At 39.0% G+C, this 19,763-nt stretch overlaps 1 protein-coding gene across 3 annotated transcripts in view; it reads left to right on the top strand.

The window, feature by feature from the left end:
- Window positions 1–101: 101 nt before the first annotated feature.
- NME5 (NME/NM23 family member 5) overlaps window positions 102–19,763 on the top strand; it is a 36,574-nt gene continuing 16,912 nt past the window's right edge. For 2 of the 3 annotated variants that reach the window (XM_019924482.3, XM_073802573.1), the window contains exons 1-4: window positions 433–568; window positions 676–850; window positions 7,327–7,532; window positions 8,198–8,298. In XM_019924482.3, the coding sequence (XP_019780041.2) occupies window positions 722–850; window positions 7,327–7,532; window positions 8,198–8,298 (436 nt within the window). In that variant the 5' untranslated portion in view covers window positions 433–568; window positions 676–721. Of the gene's footprint in view, window positions 256–432; window positions 569–675; window positions 851–7,326; window positions 7,533–8,197; window positions 8,299–19,763 lie in introns of those variants that run through there. The other variant, XM_073802574.1, reaches the window with a different exon arrangement.

Genomic DNA, 19,763 nt, shown 5'->3' with positions numbered 1-19,763 from the left:
GGAGATAATTGAAGTGTCCTTCGAATGGCTAGGAGGATGAAGTAAGATAAATTATGAGGAAAATGTTAGAAAACGTCTATTGCTTTTAAGATGTGCAAGGGGAATAAAAATGCCTGTGGCTGGTTCCCTTTCTTGAGCTAGCCAAGGGCTGCCAAGCGCTCTGCTGGAATTGGGCCTCTGCAGCCACCGTCTCTAAGCTGGGTTTCCGGTCTCCTAGCAACAACATGTGGTGACTCTCCAGGAGCCCGGGCTGAGGTGAGTGCCCAGTTGAGGGTCGGATTCGGAAGGAATCTGGGGGTGCAGCCCACAGAGGGTCAGGGATTCTCCTTTCCAACCGGGCCTGACGCTAAGCTTCCCCGGGGGGCCGGGGGTGGGGGGGGGCGGGGTGGTGCGGTCCGGTGAGCGGCGCGGAGGGTTGCAGACCTAGTCTCCTCCTGGGTCCCAAGGGTCTAGGCTTTCGCCTTGCTCCTTGGTCTCTCCACCTCCATGAAAGTGCTTAGGAAAACCCACCGCAGGACTTAGAAGCAGAGTAGAAATCGTATTATTGAGACGCTTCTTGTTGAAAAAGGTATGACAGTTTCCAGCTTTATAAATTAATAAAATTAAGCACCTGATAATGCTCTTTAGTCACAATTACATTAAATTTGGGTTGGTGGGGGGTGCCTGTCATTACAGTTGATACCAGTCAAGAATCTCTTAAATTGTACACTGAAAAGCCAGAATGGAGCTATCAATGCCCCCACCTCAGATCTATGTAGAAAAGACTCTGGCCATTATCAAACCAGATATTGTTGACAAAGAGGAGGAGATACAAGATATTATTCTCAGATCTGGATTCACCATTGTTCAGGTAACTTCTGGGCAGGATCATCATGTTTTTTTTCTCTCTAGTGAATTAGGCTTTTCCTCCTTAGCTTTTAACTAAAATAGAATTTAAAATTCACTTAAGTAGAAGATATATTTGGAAACTCTTCTTAGGCATAGGGTTATATCCCTAAACTGTTATTTTAGATTACCTTATTTTTTAAAATTAATTTATTATTATTTATTTTTATTTTGGGCTGCATTGGGTCTTTGTTGCTGCACACGGGCTTCCTCTAGTTGCAGTGAGCAGGGGCTACTCTTCGTCGCAGTGCGTGGGCTTCTCATTGCGGTGGCTCCTCTTGTTGCGGAGCACAGGCTCTGGGCACGCAGGCTTCAGTAGTTGTGGCTTGTGGGCTCTAGAGCACAGGCTCAGTAGTTGTGGCGCACGGGCCTAGTTGCTCCGCGGCATGTGGGATCTTCCCCGACCAGGGCTCGAACCTGTGACCCCTGCCTTGGCAGGCGGATTCTTAACCACTGCGCCACCAGGGAAGTCCAAGATTACCTTTGATTTTACCTTTTAAAAATGTTTATGTAAATGTGTCAGCCCATTTAGATCCTTAGTATTTAGCATGAAATTTAGGTTTATTCTTATAAGTATAAAAGCTATATGTGATAATATTACAAAAGTTTTTTCACATTTCAAAAGGATATAAAATGAGAAGTAAAATTTCTTTTTCTTCCATCTCTCCTCTCCCAGCTCAAGTCCTAAACTCCAGAGAGAGGCAACCACTTAACACTTTCCTGTTTTTCCAGGATTTTTTTTATGCATTTACAAACATTTTTCCCCCATAAAGTAGGACAGTCCCCTTCCCTTGACCCCCTTTACAGAGTCCCTCAGATAGCATTCCAGATCATTACATGTGAATCTATCTCATTCTTCCTAACTTCTGTGTAATACTCTTCTGTACAGATGAGCCACAGTCTATTTACTTGGTCTTCTCTTGACTGTTCGGTGTTTTTACGCGCAGGCTCAGCGGCCGTGGCTCACGGGCCCAGCCGATCTGTGGCATGTGGGATCTTCCCAGACTGGGGCACGAACCCGTGTCCCCTGCATCGGCAGGCGGACTCTCAAACACTGCGCCACCAGGGAAGCCCCTGTTGGGTGTTTTTTTGGTTGTTTTTTTTTTTTTTCCAGTTATTTACAAACTTTTAATGTTTTAAGCCTTATACTTGTTCTGCAGTTGATAGTTTTGAAAATGATTATAGAGTGTTGTTAAACATTATCAAATTTAAAAAAACTTAAATAGAATGGAATTTTTTTAAACATCTTTATTGGAGTATAATTGCTTTACAATGGTGTGTTAGTGTCTGCTTTATAACAAAGTGAATCAGCTATACATATACATATATCCCCATATCTCCTCCCTCTTGCGTCTTTCTCCCATCCTCCCTATCCCACCCCTCTAGGTCACAGAACACTGAGTTGATCTCCCTGTGCTATGCAGCTGCTTCCCACTAGCTATCTGTTTTACATTTGGTAGTGTATATATGTCCATGCCACTCTCTCACTTCGACCCAACTTACCCTTTCCCCTCCCCATGTCCTCAAGTCCATTCTCTATGTCTGCGTCTTTAGAATGGAATATTTTTAATCTTCCTTTTTTCTCTACCATCCTTATTTGAAATTTCAGTTTTTTATTCTCTAATAAATATACAGTGTCATATTGCCTATTGAATCTTTTAGAAAATAGAAAAAGGAGAAAACTCGGGCTTCCCTGGTGGCGCAGTGGTTAAGAATCCACCTGCCAATGCAGGGGACATGGGTTTGAGCCCTGGTCTGGGAAGATCCCACGTGCTGCGGAGGCACTAAACCCATGCGACACAACTACTGAGCCTGCACTCTAGAGCCCGCGAGCCCCAACTACTGAGCCCACGAGCCACAACTACTGAAGTCCGTGTGCCTAGAGCCTGTGCTCCGCAACAAGAGAAGCCACCGCAGTGAGAAGCTCATGCACTGCAACGAAGCATAGCCCCCACTCGCCGCAGCTAGAGAAAGCCCATGTGCAGCAATGAAGACCCAACACAGACATAAATAAATAAATAAATTTACTTAAAAAAAAATAAAGTCTAGGTACCGTAAAGGAAAAGATTGATAAAAGTATAAATATAGGGGCTTCCCTGGTGGCGCAGTGGTTGAGAGTCCGCCTGCTGATGCAGGGGACATGGGTTCGTGCCCCGGTCCGGGGAGATCCCACATGCCGTGGAGCGGCTGGGTCCATGAGCCATGGCCGCTGAGCCTGTGCGTCCGGAACCTGTGCTCCGCAACGGGAGAGGCCACAACAGTGAGAGGCCCGCGTACCGCAAAAAAAAAAAAAAAGTATAAATATAAAAAACTTGCACATGGCCAAATAAACATAATAAGCAAAGTCAAAACACAAATGACAAGACTGGGGAAGAAGATTTGTAATTCATATCACAAAGGCTAATCTCCCTAGTATATAAAAAGCTGCTAGAACAGGATAAAAATTCAGTTGAAAATGGGCAGTACATGTGGATGGTCACAGAAAAAGAAAAACAAATGCTTCTGAAACATAGGAAAAGATGCTCAATCTCTAAGCAGGAATAAAGCAAATTAAAATGACACTGAGATACCATCTGGCAAGAATATAAAAGTAAATGACATAACCCCTATGGAAGGGGATCTGGCAGTTATCTATCAGTATTACAGATGCATATACCCTTAAACCCAGCAGTACTCATCCGGGAATCTCTCCTATAACCCATGTATTAATATGAAGTGACCTATATCTAGGTTATTTTTTGCAGCAGCATTTATTTACAGGCAAAAGATTGAAAACAACCCAGCATTAGAAGATTGGTTAAATTGACCCTGGCGAGCCACCAAATTGAATACTATGCAACTAATTATAAACCCCTCTGTGTCCTTTTATGGAAAAAAGCAAGATGCAGAACAACGTGTAGCTACTTTCTATGATAGAAAGAGAAAAAGTAATATACATGTTTGCCGGTATTTGCAAAATGAAACTAGGAGATAAATAACCATTAAAAAATGGTTGCATATTGAGGGCGAGGAAGAACAGGCTGGGTTAGGACAGGGATGGGAATGAGATTTTTCATATAAACCTTTTTATATTGCTTTGAATTTTTTAGCCCTGTAAGTATATTACTCATTAATTTGAGAAAGAAACAAAGTATACAAATAATATAAAGTTTCCAATTTGTCTTTTAAATCCATATTTTGAAAAGAATTAGTGAAAAACTTAATAATTAAGGAGTTAATGATAACTATAAATTAAAACAGTGTTAGAAAAAAAAACTTAGTGTAAATGCTAATATTTAACACTTTCCCTAGTCAGCAAGAAGTTTCAAACCAAAGAACGCCTTGGTATATTGTATGCTGCTTTTTTGTTTTAATTGTGATAAAATATACACAACATAAAATTTACCTTTTTAACCATTTTTAAGCGTACATTTCAGGGGAATTAAGTACCTTCACACTGTTGTGCAGCCATCACCACTATCCATCTCTAGAACTTTTTCGTCATCTCAAACTGAAACTCTGTACCCATTAAACACTAACTACCTGTTCAGCCCTCTCCTTACCCCTGGTAACTACTATTCTACTTTCTGTCTCTATGACTTTGCTATTCCAGGTGTCTCATGTCAGTGGAATCATTTGTCCTTTGTACTGTATGCTTTAAAAGTAGGCTCTATTATAGGTGGGAGTTCCTTGAACTTGAGGCTTTCTTGTTCCATCTAGGAAAAAACTCCTAAAATATGATGTATTCTTTCAGTAGGTGGCAGCCTTTCTGTGTTACAAACTAATAACTCCTCTTTGTGAAAATATTTGTTGTTGATTTCTATTCATTTTTTGGCCGCAGCTGCGGGATCTTAGTTCCCCTACCAGGGATTGAACCCATGCCCTTGGCAGTGAAAGCACAGACTCCTAACCACTGGACTGCCAGGGAATTCCCTCTTTGTGAAAATATTAATCTAAATTTCAAAAAAGTTTATCTGATCTAATTTTAAAGCAACTGATGGAATCACTGATTCAGTATCAACTTTAGTTTAAGATGAGCCCTTAATTTTTAAAATTACGCTGCATTAGCTAGCATACCTGCAGAATATAGCTTCCCTTGCTTGTTAAGGGGTATAATGGCAGATAAGGGCTTACAGTGCAGAAAAAAAAACACTCAAATCAATATGCATAAGAATCACAAATACTGGCATATCTTAATTTTAAATAATAGAATCAAGGATTATACTAAATCAGGCACTGTTATAACTTCTCAAATTTCTTCTATTTCTTGACTGTATGAATTTTAATATGAGAATAGATGTCAGCACCTTTTTTTTTTTTTTTTTTTACAGTACTGTAACTGATCCTTGACTAGTGAGAATGTTATGTTTGTCCAGTAGAGCCTGTTCATAGCATTGCTGACTTACCTAGTAAGCATCTCTACAAGATTCTTGCTCTGGGCAGTTTAGATCCCTCTCTACAAACCAAGCAATTTTATCAAGTTTCTGAAACTTGAAGACACATGATAGTTTTGGAAGGAGCTTTAAGAGGTAGGTCACTTGGTAAAATTCACACTGTACTCTCAGGAAAATCTAACCCATTTTATTTTATTTAGTTAGTTAAATAAATTTATTTATTTATTTATTTTTGGCTGCATTGGGCCTTCATTGCTGCGCTTGGGCTATTCTTTAGTTGCGGCGAGCGAGGGCTACTCTTTGTTGCAGTACACGGGCTTCTCATTGCAGTGGCTTCTCGTTGCGGAGCATGGGCTCTAGGCATGTGGGCTTCAGTAGTTGTGGCACACAGTCTCAGTAGTTGTGGCTCACGGGCTCTAGAGCGCAGGCTCAGTAGTTGTGGCGCACGGGCTTCGTTGCTCTGTGGCATGTGGGATCTTCCCAGACCAGGGCTCGAACCCATGTCTCCTGCATCGGCAGGCAGATTCTTAACCACTGCGCCACCAGGGAAGTCCTCTAACCCATTTTAGAAAGATAGATATCTGCCTTAATCTTGGAGATTTTTAGCCTTCCCCTAGTAATTTATCTCCATGTCTCATCATCCTTACTCCAGCAAGTTTTCCTTGATGTCTACTTTGAATCCCTGTATTCTATTTTGAGCCCTTTCCCTCCTGATCCACCTTTAGTGAATTTGACAAACAGTAGTAATGGAGTTATTTTTTTAAAAATGTACTCAAGGGACCTCCCTGGTGGCGCAGTGGTTAAGAACCCGCCTGCTGATGCAGGGGACACGGGTTCGAGCCCTGGTCTGGGAAGATCCCACATGCCACGGAGCAACTAAGCCCGTGCACCACAACTACTGAGCCTGCACTCTAGAGCCCGCGAGCCACAACTACTGAGCCCACCTGCCACAACTCCTGAAGCCCATGTGCCTAGAGCCTGTGCTTCTCAACAAGAGAAGCCACTGCAATGAGAAGCCCGTGCGTGGCGACAAAGAGTAACCCCCTCTTGCCACAACTAGAGAAAAGCCCGTGTGCAGCAACGAAGACCGAACGCAGCCAAAAATAAATAAATAAATGAGATATACTCAAATAGTTGCTCTTAGGGAAAATGTGATGCTTTCTAATTGGAAGAATGACTGACTCAGCTTCTGTGGTTTTTAAAATTTAATAATTAATTCATATAGTTTCTCATTTGTGAACAAAATTAACATTTATTTGTCCCAAACATTTCATATTCTTTCAAATTAACAAACTTAATGCTAACTAATCATTCTTAAGATCATAGTGAATCAACATATTTATGGCAGAACCAGAATAAAGAATATACAACTTTCATGTTCAAGTGAAAAACTTGTTTACTGCATCATTATACTGCGTACTATTTCTAAATATGTAGGAAAATATGTAGGAAAATTTCACAATGAATAGGAAAATATCACAAATAGATAGGGAAAGATGAATTTGGAATATTCTAAAGTCCAATTTTGTTACTTTTTTTTTTTTTTTTTTGCGGTACGCGGGTCTCTCACTGTTGTGGCCTCTCCCGTTGCGGAGCACAGGCTCCGGACGCGCAGGCTCAGCAACCGTGGCTCATGAGCCCGGCCACTCCGCGGCATGTGGGCTCTTCCCGGACTGGGGCACGAACCCGTGTCCCCTGCATCGGCAGGCGGACTCTCAACCACTGCGCCACCAGGGAAGCCCCTCAATTTTGTTGCTTTATACAAAGTATGTATTAACAGAATATTGATGATTGGCGTGTTTTTACTTTAAGAAGGAGATATGATGAATTTGTCATTAACATACCATATGTTGAAAGAGGCTGCCCAACAGGAATAGTTTTTCTTAAGTAGGTTAAATAATTCTTATTTACAGCCTACATTTAACTTTCTTATCTTGCCCTTCGTTCATAATACAAAAATAAATCTCAAATTTGTGGTCAGATTGGTACTAATTTCAAGTTATTAATGACTGAATGAGGTATTATTGAACTGTCAATAATGCTTTTGTTGATTTTGTTTCTCTTTTAGAGAAGAAAACTGCGTCTCAGCCCTGAGCAATGTAGTAACTTTTATGTGGAACAGTATGGGAAAATGTTTTTCCCCAATTTAACAGCTTACATGAGTTCTGGACCACTTGTTGCCATGATATTAGCTAGATTTAAAGCCATCTCTTACTGGAAAGAACTCTTGGGACCAAGTAATAGCTTAGTAGCTAAGGAGACACACCCAGACAGGTAACTTTCCTGGGGGAGAAACGGAATCCAACTATGAAAATGAAAAAAAAAATCTGATTTCATTGTAATAGGAATTTCCTTTAATTTGAAAGTTTTCCTAAATAACCTGATTTTTTTTGTTGGTGGTGGAGGGCTGGGTGGGGGAGGTCCATTTTGTGTTTTAACTACTTAAATGTGTATTTTAATATCAAATACCACAAAAGGTCTCAGAGAATTTTGATTTATGGTTGACTAGCCTTATTTTTCTCTCATCCTTGAATTAAACTGCCACTGGTGTAGGATTTTTCATGGGAAAATTGGTATGGTATTTTATAGAATATTGGTAACGCAGGACCAGAAACTCAGATTTTCAGCATTATCATTAATGTCTGGAAACCAGAGGGCATTGAGTTCTTGCACTTTGAAAATGCATTGCTTTTTCAGTTGTCACAAAACAACACCTCTTTTTCACCCAGGTAACTCTTATTTTTCCAGTGTATCCCTCCCACAGATTTAAATATACTTGACCCTCATGTAGATAGATTTATGCTTAAATTCAAAATAGATTAAGACCTCCATATGTGAGAAGTGGCGATGCTTCTGTAAAATTCCTAAATAGAATGCATATGTAAAAAGTAAAGAAAGCATGTCAGATTGGATGGTCATCATCTCTAACTTGCTTTTAGTCTAAGGGCAATTTATGGCACAGATGAGCTAAGGAATGCACTTCATGGAAGTAATGATTTTGCTGCAGCAGAAAGAGAAATGCGATTCATGTTTCCTGCAGGTGAGTTACAGATGAGTAATTAGTTGCATCTACTTGTTTGCTTTCTCTTTTATTTTGGAGATGAAGCTGGGAAGGAAGATAACAGGGTTTTTCTCCAGTATATTCTGTCATATTGTCAAATTGTAGTTACTTAACTTGAAGCCAAGAGTAGAAAACATTTTTCTCAGAACTAAATTGTGACCTCTAGGGAATATTTTGAGAAGAGTTTACTTTTTTTTCTTTCTTTTCTCTTGGGTTTTTCTTCTTCTGTGTTGTAATTCCTTTTAGTTATCCCTAAATGCATCAGTCAAATTTGTTACACTTGAAAAAGAATCTTCTTTGGAAATTATGACTGATTTGCCATTTTCTCTAACAGTTTACTGTTTGTCTAACAAACTCATGGTTTTATGAAATTAATAGTTCTCAGGCCCTCTTTTTGTTTCCAACCTGTTATGAAAGTTATAAACCTTTTATAAGTGGGTATAATAAGGAGCAGCACTGAGGTTTTTAGTTTATTTTCAGTAATATTTTTAGAGCAGAAAGGAGTTTTGGTGATTTTCATTATAAAGAAAAGTCTAAGCATTGGGCAATTTTGAATTTTTTTTGGCTTTTTTTTTTCTCTAAGTAATTTAGACCTGTTCCTCAGTATTTTCTGCTGAAGATTTATTCAAAGAAAATTGAAAATTGTCTTGGAGATTTAAAAGTTCAGATTTTTGAACAAAAACTGTTTTAAAGATATCTGTACACAAAAAGGATTTGCCTACTACATACTTTATTTCTGTGACAGAAGTTTCTGTCGTATCCATCCCATTAAGATATTTTTTTCGTTGGAACTGTTCATTGTGGAATATTTACACAAAAGTAGATAGCATGGTATAATAAACTCCTAATGAACCCATCACCCAGCTTCAACAATTTTGGTCAGTCTTTTTTTTCTCTAATTGAAGTATAGTTGGTTTAGTTCAGTATTATTTCATCTATAACCCCTGCTCCTACTTTTCCTGCTTCCATATTATTTTGGAGCACATCTTAAACATGAGATGTCTTTTTAATGTGGTAGATCTTTAGATTTAGTCCTACTAGTGAATTAGACTTTTCCTCCTTAGCTTTTAACTAAAATAGAGTTAAAAGCTCATTTATCTTAAGTAGAAGATATTTTTGGAAGCACTTCTTACTCATAGGGTTATATCCCTAAACTGTTATTTTAGATTGATTTTACCCATTAATTAATCCTCTAGATACAGTTAGACATTTGAGAAGCAGCAGTTGTAGGATAAAGATAAATGATTTATTACCTACTACCTTGCAGATCTCTTGCTATGAGAATGTGAAGTTCTTGAGGGAAAGTTCTCAGAGTTGATGATATGAGCTCCCTCTTGCTTAGCAGTCAGTCAGGAACTATATGCAAAACCCTATATGATGAGGAGTCACTAAAGCAAGTTACAAAGATATTCTAAAACATATTCCTAATCCTTGAAAAAGCTAGTGCTCTTCCCTTCCCTTTTAATAGGGATGGCTGATTCAAAGCTTTGCTATATTCCATTCATTCAACAAATTTATTGAGTTAACTACTGTGTGCCAGAAATACAAAGATGAATAAGATGTCTCTGCTCTTTTCAAGAAGACTCTATTTTAAAAGTCTATAAAAATAAATATACAATGCAGTATATAAATTATGCCATGAAAAAGCTTTTAAAAGTACATTGAAAGTTTATCTATGTAAGAAACATGAAAACCCTTTTTAGTTTCTCATTAATTCATCCAGCCCTATTGTCGAAAATCAGTTGGCCATAAATGTAAGAATCTAATTCTAGATTCTCAGTTCTGCTTCGTTGATCTTTATTGTCTATCCTTATGTCAGTACCATACAGTCTTAATTATTGTGGTTTCATAATAGGTTTTGAAATCAGGTTAGTGGAAGTCCTCCAACTTCCAAATAATAAGTGGTCAGAGACAGATAATAAATGGTCAGCAAAAACAGAAACAAACAATCCAAAAATGAAGTTAAGGAAACAGTTTTATTCACAGTAGCATCAAAAATAAGATATTTAATAATAAATTTAACAAAAGAAGTGAAATTCTTGTGCACTGAAAAGCACAAAATGTTGCTGAGAGAAATTCAAGAATATCTAAATAAATAGACATCACTTGTTCCTGGAAGAGTCAATATTGTCAAGATGGCAGTTCTCTCCAAATTGATTGATAAATTTAATACAATCCCTATAAAAGTCTATGAATGCTTTTATGTAGAAATTGACAAGCTGATTCTAAAATTTATATGGAATTGCAAAGGATCTAGAAGAGCTAAAACAATTCTGAAAACAAAGAACAAAGTTGGAGGACCTCCACTAACCTGATTTCAAAACCTATTATGAAACCACAATAATTAAGGCAGTATGGTCCTGACATAAGGGTAGACATAAAGATCAATGAAGCAGAAATGAGAATCTAGAATTAGATTCTTACATTTATGTACAATTGATGTTCGACAAAAGTATGTAGAAAATTTGATGGAGAGAGGGTGGGCTCTTCAACGAATGGTGCAGAGACAACTGGATATCCGCATGCAAAAACAAACAAAACAACTTAGACCCTTGGATCACACCACACACAAAATTTAACTCAACATGGATCATCAACCTAAACGTAAGAGCTAAAAACATCTAGAAGAAAATATAAAAAATCTTCATTACCTTGAGTTGGACAAAGCTCTTAAATATGACATCAAAAGTATGATCTATAAAGGAAAATATTGATAAATTGGACTACATTAAAATTCAAAGCTTTTCTTCTTTAAAAGCCATCATTAAGAGTATGAAAAGGGGACTTCCCTAGTGGCACAGTGGTTAAGAATCCACCTGACAATGCAGGGGACACGGGTTCTATCCCTGGTCCAGGAAGATCCCACATGCCATGGAGCAACTAACCCCGTGCACCACAACTACTGAACCTGCACGCTATAGCCCGTGAGCCACAAATACTGAGCCCATGTGAAGCCCACATGCCTAGAGCCCGTGCTCTGCAACAACAGAAGCCACTGCAATGAGAAGCATGTGCACCGCAGTGAAGAGTAGCACCCCGCTCGCCACAACTAAAGAAAACCCACACGCGGCAACGAAGACCCAATGCAGCCAAAAATAAATAAATAAATATATATATATATTTAAAAAGTATGAAAAGATAACGACAGACTGGGAGAAAATATTTGCAAATGATATATCAGGTAAAGCACTTGTATCCAGAATATATAAAGAACGTTTACAATTCAATACTAAGACAAACAACTGAATTAAAAACTGGGCAAAAGAATTGAATAGGCATTTCACAAAAGAAGATGAATGGCTAATAAGCACATGAAAAAGTGCTCAACATAATCATCGGGGAAATGCAAATGAAACAATGAGATACCACCTGCATACCCACTAGAATGCTATAATCAATGGCAAGGGTATAGAGATACTGGCATTCTCCATACATTATTGTAAAATGGTACAGCCACTTTGGGAAACAGTTTGGTGATTTCTTAAAATGTTAACACATCCACGTGACATGTAACTCCACTACCAGTTCTACTCCTGGCAGCATGTACCCACACAAGAAAAATGAAAACGTAACTCTACTTAAACACATGTGAATATTCATGGTGGCATTATTTAATACAGCACCAAACTGGAAACAATCCAACTGTTCACCAATGGATAAACAGCATTTAGTATAGCCATACAGCCATACAATGGAATACTACTCAACAATTAAAAGGAACAGACTCCTGATACATGCTACAACATGGGTGAACCTCAAAACATTATGCAAAGTAGAAGAATCCAGGCACAAAAGACCATATATTATATGATCCATTTATCGGAAATGTCCAGAAAAGATGTTTTTAGAAAGAGAAAGAAGCTTCGTGGTTGCCAAGGGCTGGGGGTGGGAGTGGTAGTGGTGAATTGCAAATGAATACAAGGAAACCTTTTTGCGATGATGGAAGTTTTCTAAAACTGGACTGCGGTGAGGATCACACAATTATAAGTTTATTAAATAAGTTGTATAGGGGCTTCCCCGGTGGTGTAGTGGTTGGGAGTCCGCCTGCCAATGCAGGGGACACGGGTTTGTGCCCTGGTCCAAGAGGATCCCACATGCTGTGCAGCGGCTGGGCCCGTGAGCCGTGGTCGCTGGGCGTGCGCGTCCGGAGCCTGTGCTCCGCAACGGGAGAGGCCACAGCAGTGAGAGGCTCGCATACCGCAAAAAAAATAAATAAATAAAATAAGTTGTATACTTCAGTGGAAGAATTTCATGATAAGGGAACTATACCTCAATAAAACTTTAAAAAATAAAATTATAAAAAATAGATGAGGTTTCTGCTCCCATGGAGTTTATAGTTTAGTGTTCAAAAGATAGCCACTAAACAATAATTACCTATATAATTGCATAGTTATTATCTAAGAGTTGCATAGTTACTGTGTGGTAAGTACTATACGGCAATTAGAGGGTATCATGAGAGACTGGTAACAAGACAGGCCCGACTGAGGAGTGACATTTTAGTTGAAATCCAAAGGATAAATAGTGGTTAACCAGAGAAAGGGAAGAACATTCTAGGAGAAGAACAGCAAGTGCTCAAGTGATGAGCAGGAAAGAATATGGTACATGGCACATACATAAACTGAAAGATTTGGAGGAAGAGACACTAAGATGAGGTTGAAGAGGTAAATAGAGGACACAGTGTAGTCAGTGGGCCAACGTATGGAATTCTGTCTTGAATATAAGTGCAGTAAGGAATCAATGAAGCGAGAAGCAAGAAGAACTACAGTCCTGCAGCCCGTGGAACAAAAACCACATTCACAGAAAGAAAAGATGAAAAGGCAGAGGGCTATGTACCAGATAAAGAAACAAGATAACACCCCAGAAAAGCAACTAAATGAAGTGGAGTTAGGCAACCTTCCAGAAAAAGAATTCAGAATAATAATAGTGAAGATGATCCAGGACCTCGGAAAAAGAATGGAGGCAAAGATCAAGAAGGCACAAGAAATGTTTAACAAAGACCTAGAAGAATTAAAGTACAAACAAACACAGATAAACAATACAATAACTGAAATGAAAACTACACTAGAAGGAATCAATAGCAGAATAACTGAGGCAGAAGAACGGATAAGTGACCTGGAAGAATGGTGGAATTCACTGCTGCGCAACAGAAGAAAGAAGAAAGAATGAAAAGAAATGAAGACAGCCTAAGAGACTTCTGGGACAACATTAAACACAACAACATTTGCATTATAGGGGTCCCAGAAGGGGAAGAGAGAGAGAAGGGACCCGAGAAAATATTTGAAGAGGTTATAGTCAAAAACTTCCCTAACACGGGAAAGGAAATAGCCACCCAATTCCAGGAACCGCAGAGAGTCCCATACAGGATAAACCCAAGGAGAAACACGCAGAGACACGTAGTAATCAAATTGGCAAAAATTAAAGACAATGAAAAATTATTGAAAGCAGCAAGGGAAAAACGACAAGTAACATACAAGGGAACTCCCATAAGGTTAAGGTGATTTCTCAGCAGAAACCCTACAAGCCAGAATGGAGTGGCATGATATACTTAAAGTGATGAAAGGGAAGAACCTACAACCAAGATTACTCTACCTGGCAAGGATCTCATTCATATTCTATGGAGAAATCAAAAGCTTTACAGACAAGCAAAAGCTAAGAGGATTCAGCATCACCAAACCAGCTCTACAACAAATGCTAAAGGAACTTCTCTAAGTGGGAAACCCAAGAGAAGAAAAGGACCTACAAAAACAAACCCAAAACAATTAAGAAAACGGTAATAGGAACATACATATCGATAATTACCTTAAACGTGAATGGATTAAATGCTCCAACCAAAAGATACAGGCTTGCTGAATGGATACAAAAACAAGACCCATATATATGCTGTCTACAAGATACCCACTTCAGACCTAGGGGCACATACAGACTGAAAGTGAGGGGATGGAAAAAGATATTCCATGCAAATGGAAATCAAAAGAAAGCTGGAGTAGCAATACTCATATCAGATAAAATAGACTTTAAAATAAAGAATGTTACAAGAGACAAGGAAGGATGCTGTATAATGATCAAGGGATCAATCCAAGAAGAAGATATAACAATTATAAATGTATATGCATCCAACATAGGAGCACCTCAATACATAAGGCAACTGCTAACAGCTATAAAAGAGGAAATCGACAGTAACACAATAATAGTGGGGGACTTTAACACCTCACTTACACCAATGGACAGATCATCCAAACAGAAAATTAATAAGGAAACATAAGCTTTAAATGACACAATAGACCAGATAGATTTAATTGATATTTATAGGACATTCCATCCAAAAACAGCAGATTGCACTTTCTTCTCAAGTGCACACGGAACATTCTCCAGGACGGATCACATCTTGGGTCACAAATCAAGCCTCAGCAAATTAAGAAAACTGAAATCATATCAAGCATCTTTTCTGACCACAACGCTATCATATTAGAAATCAGTTACAGGGAAAAAAATGTAAAAAACACAAACACATGGAGGCTAAACGATACGTTACTAAACAACCAAGAGATCACTGAAGAAATCAAAGAGGAAATCAAAAAATACCTAGAGACAAATGAGAATGAAAACACGACGATCCAACACCTACGGGATGCAGCAAAAGCAGTTCTAAGAGGGAAGTTTATAGCTATACAAGCCTACCTCAAGAAACAAGAAACAACTCAAATAAACAATCTAACGTTATACCTAAAGGAACTAGAGAAAGAAAAACAAACAAAACCCAAAGTTAGCAGAAGCAGAGAAATCACAAAGATCAGAGCAGGGCTTCCCTGGTGGTGCAGTGGTTGAGAGTCTGCCTGCCGATGCAGGGGACATGGGTTCGTGACCCGGTCCGGGAAGATCCCACATTCTGCGGACTGGCTGGGCCTGTGAGCCATGGCCGCTGAGCCTGGGCATCTGGAGCCTGTGCTCCGCAGCAGGAGAGGCCACAACAGTGAGAGGCTGGCAAAAAAAAAAAAAAAAAAAATCAGAGCAGAAGTAAATGTAATAGAAACAAAGAAAACAATAGCAAAGATCAATAAAACTAAAAGCTACTTCTTGAGAAGATAAACAAAATTGACAAGCCATTAGCCAGACTCATCAAGAAAAAGAGAGCGAGGACTCAATAAAATTAGAAATGAAACAGGAGGTTACAACAGACACCACAGAAATACAAAGCATTCTAAGAGACTACTACAAGCAACTCTATGGCAATAAAATGGACAACCTGGAAGAAATGGACAAATTGTTAGAAAGGTATAACCTTCCAAGACTGAACCAGGAAGAAATAGAAAATATGAACAGACCAATAACAAGTAATGAAATAGAAACTGTGATTAAAAATCTTCCAACAGGGCTTCCCCGGTGGCACAGTGGTTGAGAGTCCGCCTGCTGATGCAGGGGACACAGGTTCGTGCCCCAGTCTGGGAAGATCCCACATGCCACGGAGCAGCTGGGCCTGTGAGCCATGGCTGCTGAGCCTGCTTGTCCTGAGCCTGCGCTCCGCAACGGGAGGGCCACAACAGTGAGAGGCCTGCATACCGCAAAAAAAAGAAAAAGAAAAAAAGAAAAATCTTCCAACAAACAAAAGTCCAGGACCAAATGGCTTCACAGGTGAATTCTATCAAACATTTAGAGAAGAGCTAACATCCGTCTCAAACTCTTCCAAAAAATTGCAGAGCAAGGAACACTCCCAAACTCATTCTATGAGGCCACCATCACCCTGATACCAAAACCAGACAAAGATAGTACAAAAAAAATTACAGACCAATATTACTCATGAATATAGATGCAAAAGTCCTCAACAAAATACTAGCAAACAGAATCCAACAACTCATTAAAAGAATCATACACCATGTTCAAGCGGGATTTTTCTCAGGGATGCAAGGATTTTTCAATATACACAAATCAGTCATTGTGATACACCATATTAACAAATGGAAGAAGAAATACCGTATGATCATCTCAATAGATGCAGAAAAAGCTTTTGACAAAATTCAACACCCATTTATGATAAAAACTCTCCAGAAAGTGGGCATAGAGGGAACCCACCTCAACATAATAAAGGCCATATACAACAAACCCACAGCAAACATCATTCTCAATGCTGAAAAACTGAAAGCATTTCCTCTAAGATCAGGAACAAGACAAGGATGTCCAATCTCACACTCTTATTCAACATAGTTTTGGAAGTCCTAACCATGGCAATCAGAGAAGAAAAAGAAATAAAAGAATTACAAATTGGAAAAGAAGAAGTAAAACAGATGACATGATACTATACAAATAGAATCCTAGAGATGCCACCAGAAAACTACTAGAGCTGATCAATGAATTTGGTAAAGTTGTAGGATACAAAATTAATGCACAGGAATCTCTTCCTTTCCTATACACTAATGTTAAAAAAATCTGAAAGAGAAATTAAGGAAGCACTGCTATTCACCATTGCAACAAAAAGAATAAAATACCTAGGAAGAAACCTACCTAGGGAGACAAAAGATGTGTATGCAGAAAACTATAAGACACTGATGAAAGAAATTAAAGATGATACAAACAGATGGAGAGATATACCATGTTCTTGGATTGGAAGAATCAATATTGTGAAAATGACTGTACTACCCAAAGCAATCTGCAGATTCAATGCAATCCCTATCAAATAACCAATGGCATTTTTCACAGAACTAGAACAAAAAATCTTGAAATTTATATGGAGACACGAAAGACCCCGAATGGCCAAAGCAGTCTTGAGGGAAAAAAACGGAGCTGGAGGAATCAGACTCCCTGACTTCAGACTATACTACAAAGCTACAGTAATCAAGAAAATATGGTACTGGCAGAAAAACAGAAGTGTAGATCAATGGAACAGGATAGAAAGCCCAGAGATAAACCCACACACCTATAGTCAACTAATCTATGACAAAGGATCCAAGGATATACAATGGAGAAAAGACTGTCTCTTCAATAAGTGGTGCTGTGAAAACTGGACAGCTACATGTAATACAAGAATGAAATTAGAACACTCCCTAACACCATACACAAAAATAAACTCAAAATGGATTCGAGGCCTAAATGTAAGACCGGACACTATAAAACTCTTAGAGGAAAACATAGGAAGAACACTTTTTGACATAAATCACAGCAAGGCCTTTTTTGATCCACCCCCTAGAGTAATGGAAATAAAATAAAAAATAAACAAATGGGACCTAATGAAACTTCAAAGCTTTTGCACAGCAAAGTAAACTACAAACAAGATGAAAAGACAACCCTCAGAATGGGAGAAAATATTTGCAAATGAATCGATGGACAAAGGATTAATCTCCAAAATATATAAACAGCTCATGCAGCTCAATATTAAAAAAACAACAACCCAATCCAAAAATGGGCAGAAGACCTAAATATACATTTCTCTAAAGAAGACATACAGATGGCCAAGAAGCACATGAAAAGCTGCTCAGCATTACTAGTTATTAGCAAAATGCAAATCAAAACTACAATGAGGTAACACCTCACACCAGTTAGATAGGGCATCATCAGAAAATCTACAAACAACAAATGCTGGGGAGGGTGTGGAGGAAAGGGAACCCTCTTGCACTCTTGGTGGGAATGTAAATTGATATGGCCACTATGGAGAACATTATGGAGGTTCCTTAAAAAACTAAAAATAGAATTACCATATGATCCAGCAATCCCACTACTGTGCATATACCCAGAGAAAACCGTAATTCAAAAAGGCACATGCACCCCAATGTTCACTGCAGCACTATTTACAATAGCCAGGTCATGGAAGCAACCTAAATGCCCATCGACAGATGAATGGATAAAGAAGATGTGGTACATATATAAAATGGAATATTACTCAGCCATAAAAAGGAACGAAATTGAGTCACTTGTTGAGACGTGGATGCATCTAGAGACTGTCACACAGAGTGAAGTAAGTCAGGAAGAGAAAAACAAATATTGTATATTAACGCATATATGTGGAACCTAGAAAAATGGTACAGATGAACTGGTTTGCAGGGCAGAAATTGAGACACAGATGTAGAGAACAAATGTATGGACACCAAGGGGGGAAAGTGGCGGGGGGTGTGGTGGTGTGATGAACTGGGCGATTGGGATTGACATGTATACACTACTATGTATAAAATGGATACCTAATAAGAACCTGCTGTATAAAAAAAAACCAGGGGCTTCCCTGGTGGCGCAGTGGTTGAGAGTCCGCCTGCCGATGCAGGGGACGCGGGTTCTTGCCCTGGTCTGGGAGGATCCCACATGCCGCGGAGCGGCTGGGCCCATGAGCCATGGCCGCTGAGCCTGCAGGTCTGGAGCCTGTGCTCCGCAATGGGAGAGGCCACAACAGTGAGAGGCTTGCGTATTGCAAAAAAAAAAAGAAGAAAAACAGAAAAAGAAGGAATCAGTGAAGCATTTTAAGGATGAAAGCGATATAATCAGATTTTCATTTTTATTTTTTATTTTTATTTTTTTTCAGATTTTCATGTTTAAAATAATATAAAAGGACCTGGGGCCAGTGAACATGATAAACATTGTCTTAACATGGTCTTACAGAGTAGAAGAGACAGATGACAAATATTTATATCATCAAAATGAAACAAAATTATTACAGTAATCAGTGTAATAAAGGGTACTATCATGAGACTAATAGGAAAGGAGCCTGTTACCCAATACCTGTGAGACTTCTCCCAGCTCTTCATGGCATCCTGGCAAATGACTCCCATTGTTAGTCTTTGTCTCATTGAGACTGCGCCTATACACATATACATACAGTCATACAGAAATTATCCTCCCACCTTCCTTTGCCTTCAGTCAGTGAGGATTTAGATCTGAACACATGAGACTAGTCGCTTTGCTTTCTTATCTTTATCAAAAGTAGCACATTGGGACTTCCTTCGTGGCGCAGTGGTTAAGAATCTGCCTGCCAATGCAGGGGACATGGGTTCAAGCCCTGGTCTGGGAAGATCCCACATGCCACGGAGCAACTAAGCCCGTGAGCCACAGCTACTGAGCCTGCGAGCCACAACTACTGAAGCCTGCGCACCTAGAGCCCATGCTCTGCAACAAGAGAGGCCACCACAGTGAGAAGCCCGTTCACCACAACGAAGAGTAGTTCCACTTGCCACAACTGGAAAAGGCCTGTGCCCAGCAATGAAAACGTAGCTCAGCCAAAAATAAATTAAAAATTTTATTAAAAAAGAAAAAAGCACATTGATGGAGATCAACCTCAAAAGACCTATGAAGAGTTACACATTTCTTTCTGGTAGAAATATATTTTTTGTTGTACTGCAAGTCTGGTTCACCTACATAGTGTTCAGAAAAGCTGAAAACACTAAAATTTCCCTAAATCTTACATTATTTATTTTAAAACCTGAAAAATAACAGCAGGAATATTCAGACTATTATAGAAATAGGTTTTATGT

This window comes from Tursiops truncatus, chromosome 3 (genome assembly GCF_011762595.2).
Source record: "Tursiops truncatus isolate mTurTru1 chromosome 3, mTurTru1.mat.Y, whole genome shotgun sequence".
Taxonomy (NCBI): domain Eukaryota; kingdom Metazoa; phylum Chordata; class Mammalia; order Artiodactyla; family Delphinidae; genus Tursiops; species Tursiops truncatus.
The sequence above is the reverse complement of the archived record's forward strand: the minus strand, read 5'-3'. Positions and strand labels throughout refer to the sequence as shown.